This window comes from Mus musculus, chromosome X, assembly GCF_000001635.26.
Source record: "Mus musculus strain C57BL/6J chromosome X, GRCm38.p6 C57BL/6J".
Taxonomy (NCBI): Eukaryota; Metazoa; Chordata; class Mammalia; order Rodentia; family Muridae; genus Mus; species Mus musculus.
In genome coordinates, this window is record NC_000086.7 from 71,958,119 (window position 1) to 71,972,803 (window position 14,685).

General features: G+C 47.4%; 1 protein-coding gene across 6 annotated transcripts; it reads left to right on the top strand.

Moving 5' to 3' along the window:
• The first annotated feature begins 4,045 nt into the window (after positions 1-4,045).
• On the top strand, positions 4,046-14,604 carry Prrg3 (proline rich Gla (G-carboxyglutamic acid) 3 (transmembrane)). 6 transcript variants are annotated; one of them, XM_006527924.4, is made up of 5 exons: positions 4,773-4,929; positions 5,498-5,659; positions 7,697-7,734; positions 8,384-8,544; positions 8,939-14,604. In XM_006527924.4, the coding sequence occupies exons 3-5, from the start codon at positions 7,728-7,730 to the stop codon at positions 9,464-9,466; spliced, it is 696 nt and encodes a 231-aa protein (XP_006527987.1). In that variant the 5' UTR covers positions 4,773-4,929; positions 5,498-5,659; positions 7,697-7,727; the 3' UTR covers positions 9,467-14,604. The 6 variants fall into 6 exon arrangements, with proteins under 6 accessions (XP_006527988.1, XP_006527990.1, NP_001289957.1 ...); XM_006527925.4 differs by lacking the exons at positions 4,773-4,929; positions 5,498-5,659 and adding an exon at positions 4,046-4,135; XM_006527927.4 differs by lacking the exons at positions 4,773-4,929; positions 5,498-5,659 and adding an exon at positions 4,187-4,267.
• The last annotated feature ends 81 nt before the right edge of the window (positions 14,605-14,685 follow it).

The following is a 14,685-nucleotide window of genomic DNA, read 5'->3' on the forward strand; positions in this document are numbered from 1 at the left end:
GGCTTCAGGCTGTCAGACTTTGTTAAATGTGCACATTTATGGTGATTTTGTGTTGCTCCTGTGTTCCTACTTCCTGACTTACTGCTCTGCTCACTACCATAGCTGCTTACTTACAACATCCTTCTAGAATCTCCCTATGGTGTATCCAGATCTCCAGTAGCCATCTAGAGATCCTATGTTTGGTTCACCAAATCCTGCCTCTCATCAAAATCTTGCTCAAGCCTTACATTCTTCTGTATGCAGCCGTTAGTCCACAATTAGTTGTGTGAATTTTTTCCTTGAATACACACAACTTTCTGGCAGTCCTCTGTCATTTCCTTATACTCATCTGTCAAAATCCCTACTTGGACTCTGCACCTGTGCAATTGGATGTGGCTTCAAAAATCAGCACACTGAATAAATACTTTCACTTTAAAGTAAGGGCCATTAATCCTCAAGTGGGTTCTTGATACAGCCCAGCAATCATGCCACAGTTCCAGAGAACATGAACTCTTCTGTCTCCTAGGAGACTAGATTTCAAGTTTCCTCCCCTCAAATCACTAGTCTATACCCCTCCCTACTGAATGTTCCACTGGGCTGGCACTCATATCAAGTCCAGGATATCCTTGAACTTCTTCTTCTATATTAATCTCCCAAGGGAGGGTTTGGAATAATAGGTATCCCCTCCCCAGTCTTCCTGCTACCATTGTTTGTTTTCCTCCATATCCTGGTGGGTTCATCTCTTGCCAGCCCATCCTTCTATTCTGCCTTTTGCATTTGCTCCTCATCCTCTATTCTGCCTTGAAATATAGGATTGTCTAGGGCTTAATTCTGAAAGTGCTTTTCTTTCTGCACATACAGAATCTTGCTAAGAGTTCTCTTTTGGCTTGATGCTAACTAAATGATAACCTCCCATCCCCATCTACACTTCTGATATTGACTCAGCACTATCGACTTCTGTATATATCCAGCTCTGTGTTATCTTCTGCACCTTAGTTAAAGCACCTCCATCATTCTTATATCTTTGATTCTTGTTTGTAGGTCTTTACTAGATTCTATGCTGTTATCTAATATTCAAGTATCCTCCATCAAACTCCATCCAGAATTTGCTTTCCTTCCCACTGCTTGATGCAAGTCACCATCATCCCTCTCCTGGATTGTTCTAACAGCCCCACAGAAGTGTCCTAGAGTCCACCTATGACATCCAACTTTCATAAGGAAATCATTCTGATAATTTACATGAGAATAGATAAGTTTTGATATTCTCCTATCCAGAGCCCTCAGTTTCTTTCCATATCATTTAAACTAACAGTCAAAATTGCCCATGATTGCCTGGGAGGCCTCGTATGATTATTGTCCTATACTAGAACATATTAGATGAAACTCTGCTTTTGGGGTGCTTACACTTGTAAATCTGTCTATCCAGGACAAGATAGTTCCTCTTGTCTTTCAGTTTTCAGCAATAAGGATATGCTCTCACCATATCCCTCCTTAATCACCTAACTGTGCTTACATTTTCTCTATTGAGCCAGTCATCACTCACTATCCTACATATCTGAATTCCTGTAGAGGGTCTTGTGTAATGACCTTGAAGTCCTAATGTATGTTTAGCTCATTGTCATCTGTATCCTTAGGTCCTAGAATAGCACCTGGCATAAAACATCACTGAACATTAAAGGATATATGGCTTTGGGATATCAGAGAAAAGCCCCCAAGTGCAGTGATGAGAATAGATTTTTTTTTTTTTTTTTGGTTTTTTGAGACAGGGTTTCTCTATGTAGCCCTGGCTGTCCTGGAGAATTTTTTTTTCAGTTTTCAAAGATGGAAAATGAAGTTCAAGATGTTGGCAAGGTTGGTTCCTTTTTGAGATGTCTCTCCTTGGCTTGTAGATGGCTGTCTACAGTGTCCTCGAATTATCATTTTCTGTGTGATTGTGTCTAAGTTGCCCCTTTCAATAAGGATCCCAGTTACACTGCACTAGTGTCCATCCCAAATTCCTCATTTTACCTCAGTTTGATGATTAAAGATATTGTCTCCAAATACAGTCACTGTCTGAAGTAGTGAGGCAAGGGCAGCCATGTAAAGGAATGAAGGGCACAATTGAGAATACAATCTAACCAGTCTATACTGTATAGAGGGTGAAGAATGTGCAGAGAAAATGGACTCAAGATCAGTGCTTTGACTTGAGGGTGAAGCAAGGCTTGGAAAGAAGACTCACAGAAGGGTTCAATTGTGATAAATGGGCATCAGGAAAATAATGTAATGTATCTGCAAATATGTCTAGGACAAAATGCAAGGTGGGGTAATGGAGAGAAAAACTGGGGAGAGGATGGGATGGGATTGGTGAAAATGAAGGACAGGAAAGGACAGGGTACTCAAGGCTGGCAGAGGGAGGAAGCAGGTCCAACCTCATGGTGGTGATTTTATAGTGAGCTTTGACTCTAGCTCACTACTTCAGATATACCAGGATTTAGCAAACACATGTTGTGAGTGAACTTCTGTGCTGGATGCCAGTGATGTAGGAAGATATATGGTTCCTAGTTCCAAGAGAAAGAAGGCACCCAATGCACAGAATGCAAGCCAGAGTTACTGTGTCTTGAGCTCATTTATAAACACCAGGCAGGCTTTAACTGATCATCTCAATGATTCTCTGAACAACACTTTGAGCAGGCACTCTTAGTCTTATTCCTATTTGGCAGATAAGCAAACTGAGGCACAGAGATATCAACTGATTTGCTTAAGATCAAAGAGTAATAAATGTGTGGTCCTGCCAAGAGGTGGATCAAAGCTCTGCTCTTGAGGTCCTGCTTGTCCTCCTTCCCCTCCCTTACCATGCACAGAGGCCCTAAGGCTTCCAGTCCCTGTAGACAATGTTAAGAATGGAATGGTCAGCGTGGGAAGGGATGGAAGGCCTTGCAAGACCTCACAGTACAGATCTCATTGGAACTGCGTAGGCAGAATGAACAAAGTGCCCTGACCCATAGTAGGAGGAAAGGCATCTGAGTGGAGAAGGAACTAGAAGTAGGCTGGTGTTGCTGGAGCAAGCAGCTCAAGTGCAGGTGCTGGGAGGACAGTAGATGTCACATACTCTTTTGTGCACATAAGTACACTCCACTCTGTCATCTTTTTTGGGGTTGTGTACCCAAGGGCCTGTGGTTGAAATCAGCCCAGGAGCATGCTGATGGTCTGAAACTACCTTATCATTTCCCCACTGACCATGACTCCATCCAACTCTTTTAACATCCAGCCAGAACATCTACACACAGTTGTTTGCACCAACCAAAGGCACTCTCATCCACCAGGCATTTCATCTTTCTTCGTGCAACCTGCCCATGGGCATTGCTCACCTCCTGGCTTTCCAAGGACTAAAGGTTACAGAGGCTCTCTCACGGGCAAAGAAGGCTCCTGAAACTTAGGGAAAGGAAAAGAGAGGCCTTTGAGTCCATGGCACAGATGAAAAACAATGGGGTATGTCAAAAAAAAAAAAAAAAGGAGAAGTACAGGTCCAGGGGCAACAAAGGACCAGCTCTGGAAGCTAGAGCTATGGGACTCCAGGACCTCTTTCCACCCCTTCTCACAATCTTGGACTTATTCTGGCCCAATCCTATTAAATGCAGTGCCTACGGGAGGATGGCAACCCTAGGCACAGGGCTGTGCTGAAAAGAGCCCTCTCTGTTAACCCAGTATGGCACACTGGGCACTTCCTATGCTTCCCAAGGCCCAGACCCTAATCAACTTGCCTCTCTCTATGGTCCAACCTCAATTCCTAGAATAATGGTTTTCTCCTACCAGAGCTTTCTTTAGCCAGGCTGAACCTCCCACAGACTGAGGTGTATTCCACCCAACTCTCTTTGCAGGCCTACAGGGAGCTTGCATCTTCTTTTTCCTTCTGCTCCTTCCCAGGGGTGCCCATTTCCTTCTTCTAGCTGCAGACTGGTGGGGAAAAACAAATCAGGATTCTCCCCATTTCTCAGATTTCGCAAGAGAAAAGCCTGACATTCTCAGGCAGGGTGGGGGATATAAGTGAGGAAACCAAGGTCACTCAGTAATTGGCAGAAGGAGCAGGGCAGAGGTGCCTCAGAAGGCGGCCTGGGCCTACTGTCACGCGCCCCTCTCTTCTTAGCAGGCACCCAGGCCAGGCTGGCTGGAAGAGCAGGTGAGCCTGGGTGGGGCCCAGGAGGCAGGTCGGACTCTGCGGCTCCAAGACGCCTGGAACGCTGGCCTTGATGCGGCACCTACTGAGGCTGGTCTTCGCAGGGCTTGCGCCACGAGTCACCTCTGGGCCAAGGTGGAGGCCAGGGGTCCCCAGGGAGCCCCAAGCCCGCCGGCCAGGCCCCGCCCCTCAGCAGCACGGGCGCAGTCAGGGGCGGCGCCGGCGGAGTTGGGCGCGGGCGCGCAGTGCTTGGTGCGCGCCACCGCCCCTTGGCCCATCTTGCTGGCCTTCCCCACCTAAGCCCTAGGTCGCTTCAGCCGGCCCCACCCCTTCTTCCTTTCCTGGCCCGGAGGCCTGGTGCGCGGTGCAGCGCGACAATTGCGGCCTGGCTATCGGGGCAAGGCGGTTTTGGCGCTCGAGAGTGGCACGCCAGGCGCGGGGCGCGAGGCCAGAGCTGGCTCGGCAGAGTGCGGGGGGAGGGTCTGGCGGAGCCCCCAGAGGAGAGCAGGGGCAGGCAGGGGGTGCCGAGGTAATGGGCAAGGCCTGTGCGCTTGGCTGCGAGGGGCGGGGGCTCCAGGCGCTCTTTGGCTCGGGCCTGGCGGGCGATGGGGCGCCAGGGGCGGTGGGAGGGAAGCGGGACAGGGAGGGACTAAGGGAGGAGACCGCTGGGATGGGCCGGGGGCTTGGCCGACCCGGAGCAGGTGGGCGGGGACACGGGCCCTGCTTGAAGAGGAGCAGCAGAGGGGTGGCGGGCTGCGTGCGCAAACAGGGCGGCCGCCTCCTGGGCCCGGAGAACGGTGAGGCCATTTGGTTGGATGCCCCCAGCCCCGAGGGCACGGTTTGGTGTTCAGGACCACTGAGCTGGGAGCCGGGCACTGTTGGGGAGGGAAGATTTGGAGGTCAAGCAGGCCAAGGTGTTTGGATTCTTGAGTAGATCCCAGGAGAACAGTGTTGCTGGGCCAGAAGCAGGAGTTCTTCACAAGGGCGCTGGTGTCCAGCGAAGGTGGGCGAAGCCAGGCCCTTTCAGGGCCGGTATGAGTGGAAGGGGACAAGAGACCCCAGAGTTTGAGTTGAAGCACAATTTGGGAGTTGCCTGTGGTGAATTGATGAATCACGAGATTTGGAAATAGCAGAACCCTTTCCTGGCGAGCAGTTCTGAGTGATGGAAATCACAGGGGCTAGGATTTGGAGAAGTGGCTTTGGAGGCCAGGTCTTGGTACGCCAGGTGCTCACGGGGGCCACCAGTCTCTAAGGGAGGTACTTTGGGAGTTTTGACCCAGAGACTGGGGTCCAGAGGCCTCAGCCTGGGGTGGAGTTAAGGAAGGTCTTTGTGGTGGCTAGTTCTCTGCCTTCCTTCCTTTCTAGAATATCAGGATTCAGCTGTGTTCCTGTGGAGAGTGGGTTAAAAATTCTTTTAGCCTACAGTCAGCTGTACAGTATCCACCAGGGGCTGGAGGGACATATATATGCGTGACTGCAGCTGCGTTTTCTGTCGTGGAGCCCTCATGCTTCCTCACTGTTGCCATAGTAACTGCCTATTGATGGAGTATTTATAGGGGAAAAAGCAGGCACTACATTTTGGGGAGCGAGGGGGAGAAGCCCTTATAGCAGCAACAGCAGCAATAGTGGTGGTGGCTACAGAATTGCTAATAGGGTGGTCCATGGTTTGTGAACTCTCTGGGGGAGATCCTGGCTTCTTTGAGGCTCAGAAATGAACTAATGACTTTTCCAGGACAGGATAACACACACTTGGGGCTATGGCGTATGTGCATATGAATGCCCGGAAGTCCAGTGTTAGGTTGGGACCAAAGATAGCTGTATGTAAAGTTCTTATATAATTTTTCCATGTAAATTTTTTTTAAAACTCCGCAGTTCACTTCAGTAAGCAATGGGATATATTTGCTTTCTAATTAGTGAAAGCTTTGCTCATTCTTTTCAAACTCTGATGTGACAGCTTTGTTTTTCTTTAACCAAAACATCCTGTCCCTAATCCAATTCTCCCTGCACCCTCATCATATGGACACCATAGGCTTTTTGATAGTTCTCTTTTTGTCATTGTGAAACTTGAGGTATATAGTGGTCTGCTGGTATTTTTCCATTTGTTCTAAAGAGAAAGCCCCATGATACAATGATAGTACAGATGACTGTGAGATCGGTTACTTTTCCCATCATTTAAAATTTATTCATGATTTTTATCCTCCTTATTTTCCATAGAAGAAGACATATATTAAACACACAATAGGATTATACTCTGGAAGAGTAAATAGAATATTGTACCAAGTTATGGACAGAAAAGCATGTGTGCATAACAGCTGGGCTTTTAGAGCACTTGTATTGGGCCATCAATGTTAACACTGAACTTCCTGGCAGCCTAGGCAAAAAGGGTAGTGTAATGGGCTCCAAAGCTCATGTGTCTCACAACCCTATTAGTCTTAAAACATGAGCTTCTGCTTGGGGAGGGGAACTGAGGGATGATTGCTCCTAGGTGATGGCTTAGACAGTGCTTCCAAATATGTGTGAATATGTGTATGGGTAGGAGATTAGGATTGTGTTGGTAGAAAAAGGCTTTATGATGGTACTTTTTGATAGAGGCCTCTCCTCTAAGTTACCATTGCAGATTTATTATATTGTGTTGTACTTACTTATTTGTGAGTTGTGATCCTGAAAAACAAACCCACATTCTTAGATATGCCTGGAACATGCTGTATGAACAAGTTATAGCCCAAGGCCTGTGTCTTCGTGTTGATCTTTTAAATATTTTTACCAAGGTTGTCTGCTGCAGTAGTCTTTAATGCTAAGATAAAAGATGGGCATGCCTCCAGAGAAGTTCAAACATCTCTCTCTTTCTGGGGAAACTGAGCTGAGCAGATTGCCTGAGTTTGAGCCCAGTGAGTTGGATCAGGGAGTGTAAGACTATATCTATGTTGTACACAGTGGGTCTGACCCTGCACAACAGATATGCATAGATTACTGTATGTCAGTCTCAGCTAGACTGGGTTATTTGAGATGGTTGTTGTTGTTGCATTGAGTTTGGTATTAAAGGAATACTTTCATCTCTAGAGGTATCTGGGACTCATCTTCACCATCAAGTGCAATTCCAGATCTTGTCTCTGTCTGGGTCAATTTGCTTAACTTTTCCTTTACTTGACCCCATATTTGGGCTTGATTTCTCATCTGTATCTGGGGTCCTTTCCATTCTGAAGGGGAAAAGATTCATTGAAGGGATAGGGAGTGTTAGGTCAGAGACTCACAGAACTAACTCTCTCTCTCTCTCTCTCTCTCTCTCTCTCTCACTCTCTCTCTCTCTGTGTGTGTGTGTGTGCGCGCGTGCGCGCACATGCGCGCATGTTTTGTGTCTTGTGTTTGAGAACAAGGCTCTCCTGGGCTTTGGAGAGCTCTGGAGAAGGTCTTTTGGGACAAAGCAGAAGCAGCAGGAGTTAGGAGTGGCTGTATGAGGGTGCTGTTCCTCATGGGATGCTGCTTTGATCTTTTCGCTAGGTTGGTGGGAGGTCACATTCCAGACCCCAGAAGGTTTCACCATGATTTTCTTTTCTCCCTTGACAGGCAAGTGAGACACTGGAGCTGAAGAAGCATCATGGCTGGTAAGTGAATAGTTCTGGACCCATCTGAGTTGGGCAGGCTCATGCAGAAGTAACGCATCCATCTTTTCAGCTTTTCTCTCCTTGAGTGGTTCTGGGGTATATGAATGCAACAGCTCATGGATCATTGGAACGAGGACTTGCAGGCCAGACCTGTCAGCCTGGGCATATAGGGGCATCACTTACTGTGAGGAGTAAGCAGTCCCACCATTGGTGATTGCTTTCATCCTCCAAAGTCACAGCTCATGCCTTATTTCAGTCCCTCCAGTAGCAGCCTGGAAGAGGAAGAGCGCTCGTGGTAAGATCTCTGGCTTTCCTGTTTCAAGAAAGATACAGAAGCTACTGGATGTTTTCTAAGACTGCAATACGTAGAGTTCTTACTGATCCTTCTTCATGTTTCGCCTTAAGTTCCTTCTTAGTTGGGGTCTCATTTTCCTTTGTATGGGAAAGGACCTTGGCCATGTTGGGACCCTGAGCTCCTGCTGGTGAGCACAGCATCATAGAAAGGCAGCCCTCCCATCACCACTGCAATAGGCCAGGTCTTTGCTTGGAGTCCAGGCTTTAGGCCTATAGGATTTGCCCTATTTCCCTTCATTATTGGGCCAGTCTAGTTTGTAGGGACTGAATTGCTTCACTGTGGTTCTCTCCTCAGTATTTCTAGAAGCAAAAAATGCCCATGCAGTCCTGAAACGGTTTCCTCGTGCCAATGAGTTCCTGGAGGAGCTACGTCAGGGCACCATTGAGCGGGAGTGCATGGAAGAGATCTGCAGTTATGAAGAGGTCAAGGAAGTATTTGAGAACAAAGAGAAAACGGCATGTACTGCCCTGGGGCTGGGTTCTGGGAGGATGTACAATCTTGGGAATAATGAGAACAGGTCTGAAACGAGGGAAGACTACCACCCCAGCTTACCTCCTGCCTTTTGGAGCCCAAAAAGAATGCTGGGGTGTCCCTCTAGGTCAGTTGGGTTGCAATGATTTTATGTGGACTTCTTTCACTGAGAGCTTTGTTTCTCAACCTTGATGGATTCGCTAGACTCTCTGAGAGCTCTCTCTGGCCAGTAAGATGGCTCAGGGTGGAGAAGGAATCACAAGCCTGTCCTTGGTACAGGACTTGCTGGAGGCCTCAGATGTCTAACACATGGATGTTAGGTGAGCACTTCCTGGTGTCTGTCTTCCTCAGAATTGAGTGGCCCTTCTTCTTTTGCAGATGGAGTTCTGGAAGGGATACCCAAACGCAGTCTACTCAGTTCGAGACCCCTCACAGAGCTCAGATGCTATGTATGTGGTGGTGCCCCTTCTGGGGGTAGTCTTGCTGATTGTCATTGCCTTGTTTATCATCTGGAGGTGCCAACTGCAGAAAGCAACTCGTCACCACCCCTCCTATGCTCAGAACCGATACCTAGCCAGTCGTGCTGGGCACAACCTCCCCCGTGTCATGGTGTACAGAGGTACTGTGCACAGCCAGGGAGAGTCCTCTGGGCACCGTGAGGCAGGAAATAACCCACAGATAGTTATGGGACCCAGCCGGGGAGGCAGAACCACTGTCAGGCTGGAGAGTACCCTCTACCTCCCTGAGCTCTCTCTCTCCAGACTATCCAGTGCTACCCCTCCCCCTTCCTATGAGGAGGTGACTGCACCCCAGGAGGGCAGCAGTGAGGAGGCCAGTGTCTCTTACAGTGACCCTCCCCCAAAGTATGAAGAGATTGTGGCAGCCAGCCCCAGTGCAGACAAGTAGCTGAGCACAGGCCATGGCCTGTATGAAAGCCTCTGCCAGAGGTAGCCTGCTTCCTTTTGGACTTCTGAAAGACTGTGCCACCACAAAACAGCCTTAGCCTCCTTGTTGCCAAATAATTCCCTAATTGTGGATTTGTAGGAAGTCAGTTGGTAGAGAAGGTGTGTGTGTGTGTGTGTGTGTGTGTGTGTGTGTGTGTGTGTGTGTGTATGTGTGGTGGTCGGGGGAGGCATAGGACAAGTGCATGAGCCCCCTGGGAAGAACTACAGACCTCCTCCCTGACACCAAGTCCCCACTATCCTGCCCTCTCATTAGGGACTGGCTTATCTTATGCCAAAGGAACCATCCCATAGTGTTGATTGTGATTCGAATGAGCACAAAATCATCCCCTGGGGCTGTGGGTCTGTCTGGGGACCTAGGCCACGGCGATAAGGAGGTCAAGGCAGTCCTACAGTTTCTCTTTTCTCAACAGTTTTCACTTCTTCCTGTTCTCACTTATATTATGAGGACAGAAATAACGATTTACTAGGAACAAAACACAAGTTATAACAAATAATGAACCATAGATGAAAACAATAGCTCCTGGACCATCTGTACCCTCCAAAAGACATCAAGTGAACAGACCTTGGCACAGCCTTCCTCCAACACCCAACCCTATGCACCTGGCCAGGGTGAAATCTATGTGGAGAGCAACCTGGCAGGAGAATAGGGCATGGGAAGGAGGAGGGAAGTGGACTGTGTGGCAGAGCTCCTTTTTTCCAGACCACTCACGGGGCCCACTTGAACTCTGCCATCTTGTTTCTGATGTGTACCATCTGTGTTTAACCACTCCCCACTGGCATTAGTCCAGGTATAGCCTTGGAGTACTCTGTTGTGGGGCAACTGATAACCCCTTCCTTCATGAAGTCCAGGGCCTCTCCTTGGCTGTTACAGACTGGCACAGAGAGCTCAAGATTCCTCCTTTGTGGGGTTGATTAATCCACAGGATAGTTTAAACCATGAGATCCACCTCCTTGGCACTGTGCTATCTGGCTTTGAAGTATTAGAATATATATATATTGGTAAATAGGTGCATTGAACTTGAACTTTAGATTGTGATTTCTCCTGATGATGGTGCCCTTACAGGGAGAAGTTCCCAAAGTGTGTCTTAAAATTTTTCTTAGTGGGGGAGCCTCTGAGCTGGGGTCTAAAGCCTACCTGGGGTTCGCTCTGCCATGGCCAGGGGCTGATCTGTTTTCAGTGAGGCTTTGGAACACATTGGGCAGAGGTGACTTGCTCTTTAACTGTCAATGATAAAGTAAAAGACAGCGCTGACACCATCTCTACCTGCCCCCGCTGTATTCTCCTGGCCTCTATGCCAAATCATTCTTCCTCTGCGGTGCTTTGAAATATGTAGCACAGTTTTGTGGGGCCCAAAAAGAGTGCAGAGCGTGGGTCTGCTGGCAACTGCAGTGGTTCCCAGCCCACAGAGTCGACAAGCTTCCTTCTGTCCAAACAGCCTTCCAAGGCACACACTGAGACACATTCCTTGAATGCAGTTCTGCCTTGAGGCCCCAGATGACTTCTACAGGCTGATCCAGCGCTAAGGACATGCCTAGGGGTGTGTTTCTACCCCAGTGAGGCTGCCAGCTTGGAGAACTGAACCCTGTGGCTCCCCTACCTCACTGGCCCATTAGAAATGGCTGATGGAGCTAATATTTGTGAAGTGCTTGAAGCACTGTGGAACCAGTGAAGTTTGCCCATAGTAAGATTCTTTTTGAAATAAGTAGTAGCTGAAAGGGACTGGTTTTAGCAGAGGGTTTCCAGTGCCACTGATGTTGAGTGTCAACCTGAAGAGTCAATCTCTTTCCATTTGACCCTTTTTGGGCCTTCCTCTCTCCCCAAAGTCTCTTCCCCCTTTCCCTCCATTTTGACCTCCTTCCTCTGTTCCTTCCTGCTTTCATTCCTTGTGTCTTCCCTCTTCCCTTTTCTTTCTTCCCATTTTTTCCTTTTATTCTTTCACTTCCTTGGTCTTCTAGTATTGCCTTTCTGCATGGAGAGATTTGGGGTTCAGAAGTCCCATGCTTTTCTCATGGTAGAGATTGGTATCAATCTCATCCAGACATGTTGGAGATTCTGGGGAAGGTGAAAGCTCTGGGGCCAGCCCAGCATCTCCCAGCATTTTGTTACGCTGGTGCCTGATTGTGATCTGAGATACATGAAAACAGACTTACCCCAATGTGAGTCCTCCCCCAGCTAGCAGAGACTCAGACATAGGCTCCACTGACTAGGGCCACAGAGAGTATGTCAAGGAATGCCCACTGCCTTTGGCTTGTGTTGAGGTTTTTCTGTTGAGCTCCCTGACAGCTAGAGGCTAGGGATGTATAAGTAAGAGCAGGAAACTGACTCCCAAGGCCTATAGAGAGTGACAGGTAGCCCCCAGGGGCTGAGAACTGGATGCAGGGTGAGCGAGAAGCAGCTCCTTGGATGTGGTCTGTGGGTTCTAGGTCAGGTGCTTCACAGAGCTCTCCCAGGTGACTTGTGCCAAGGCCTCTGCAATGGTTTTCACAGCATAGTATTTAGTACATATATAATGGGCATAATTCCTCAAGGTGCACACTTGGCTTTTATGAATGCCCTGTACATAACTTTTCAAACTCTGTCTTTGTATAGACATTGATTTGATATGATGCTAACACTTCAGTAGCCACATTTTGTTTGTTTAAGACTTGTGTGCACATGTGTGTGTGTGCATGTGTGTGTGTATACATGTGGGCACGTTGTCTTTTCTCATTTTGCTTCTATGAAATGATAGCTGGTGTGTGATTCTATTTGTCCTAAGAGAGATCTGCTCTGAAGAGAAGTCTGTCTTCATCTTGTGGGGCCTGAACTCTGTGGGACCCTTCTCCCATTCACATGTCTTTTGGGCCCGGTGCCCTCTGCTTCAGCTCCTATCTCCTATCTTTGTAGATGTCACCAACTAAAGGAAATCTGAGCACACCTGTGTGTGTATGTGTGTGGGAGAGAGACAGAGACAGAGACAGAGAGACAGAGAGAGACAGACACAGAGACACACACACAGAGACAGAGACAGACAGAGGCATAGAATGTGTGTGTGTGTGTGTGTGAGAGAGAGAGAGAGAGAGAGAAAGACAGGTAGAAAATGAATGTGTGTGTCTGTGTGTGCTTGTGTACATGTGTGTGTGTGTGTGAGAGAGAGAGAGAGACAGGTGGAAAATGAATGTGTGTGTCTCTGTGTGCTTGTGTGCATGTGTGTGTGTGTGTGTGTGTGTGTGTAGATGTGTGACTATTGACTTAGATACTTTTCACTAAAAATGAAAAGGCTTTAAAATATGACTGTCACTTGTTTTCAAACAAATCCTTTTTAAGACTTTTTAAACAAGAATGGCAACCCTGTATGTCCCCTCCCAGACTGCCCATCACTTTGGGTTTTCAAAATGAAAGCACAAGAGAAAGAGTGGGGCGCACAGGTGCCTGGCATGTGCATACCCTTGCACAGCTCTGTGTTGCGCCCTGGCTGAGCAGTTCCACCCAGGAAACTGAGGCCTCCTCTGCTACTTGCCAATTCCACTGCCATTAGTGTGAATTCCTTAGGGTGCTCCAGCAAACAAGCATCTGCCCAATTGTTTCGATATTGTCTTTTTGGTAGTTCAAACACTAGGGATTAGGGGCAGCAGTGTTTTTTGTTTAAGCAGTTAGAGCCAGATGCTTCCTCTCTCCCACTGGATGGTAACTCTCCAGATCCCAGACAGAGTTGACAGATCTTTTGACAAGCAAATGGCATCCCATGAGAAAACCAAGAAAAAAAATCCAATATTGCCACTAGATTGTCTTTTAATTCAAGTGGGAGGAAGATGGCAGAGAGAGGCTGAGTTGCCAGGACAGTGTCTTTGGAACAGAGTGTGTGCTCTGACTGTGTGTCTGCTCAGTCAATCCTGAGCTGCTGGGTCGGGCTGCTTTTCAGCCTGTCAAGTGCTGAAGCTCCATTCACGGGCGTCACCGATCTTCCCCACTGAAATCTCCTAATACTAATCAGTATAATTAGCTAATTTTAGACTGCTGCAATGAAATTGCTTCCAAGTACAGTAAAAGCCCATTAATTTGAGCACACTAATTCAGAACTTAGAGGAAATCCAAATCGAGATAATTCACAGTAACTGTTATTCTTGCTATATAAAAATATTTGAAAGCGTCTTCCCTTCATTCAGTCTTCATCTGTATAAAAGGAATTCTGTTTAAAATGGGTACCTTTTTCAAAGGAAATGCTCAAGGTACCAAGGATCCCTTCATTGTGCCTTCAGCTTGGAGTTTAGCAGTTCTTGTGTCTAAGGCTCTTTCTGTGCAGGGTGATCCCTTGTTCTCTCTCCATTGTGGGGATGTTAGATATTAAAGCCTTTCACTCCATGTCTGTATTTATCCTGTGATTAAATTAGTTTGTGATCTTGACTGCAGTTTAAATACAAGTATGTGTCTTTGTAAGTGTTCTGTAAAGCAGACGTTGCACTAACAGACCGCCTGCTCTCATTTACCCTCAAGTCTTCAAACTTTAGAGTGTCTCCTTTCCCAGGCTGTGGAAGGAGAATCTCTCTCTAGGAAGAATTTCTGTGACAAAGATCTCCAAATAGCACACGCCCTCAGCTCCATGCCTCAACCGTTGTTTCACTGTACTGCTATCTGACTGCTGAACGTGCCTGCCCTTCTCCAGCCCCCAGCGAGCATAAAGACTGATAGCTAGGATTGGGACCAACCCTCCAGCTGCTTTTTGCCACCCAACCTGTCTTGCCTCTCTGATGCCATTTTCCCAGACCTGAATTCACCTGCTGTTTTACTCTGTCATTGTGAATTTGTGACAATGGCAACCCCGAGCTTCTAGAAATGATTACTGTGAAATGGATTAATTTTGGTACCATTTGAAACTGTGCTCATACTCATGTCTTGACTGATGTCAGCTGGAGCGTCTGTACATTTAGTCATATGTTGGGATTTCAAATGGGGCCTAGGGGCAACAAACCAACTTGCTTCTGATCTTTCTCACGCACGCTTTCTGGCTCCCTTTTTACAATTGTTGAGTTTAGCTGTTAACTTTTGTCTCTTTCTGTATAAGAAAATAATGATTAAAAATAAAGATCACATGGCATCCACTTGTACCTTGTCCTGGTCGATCATAGATCCTAGAAGACTACCCATATTTTGCAGAATGTGGAAGTCTGGTGGTCAAACTT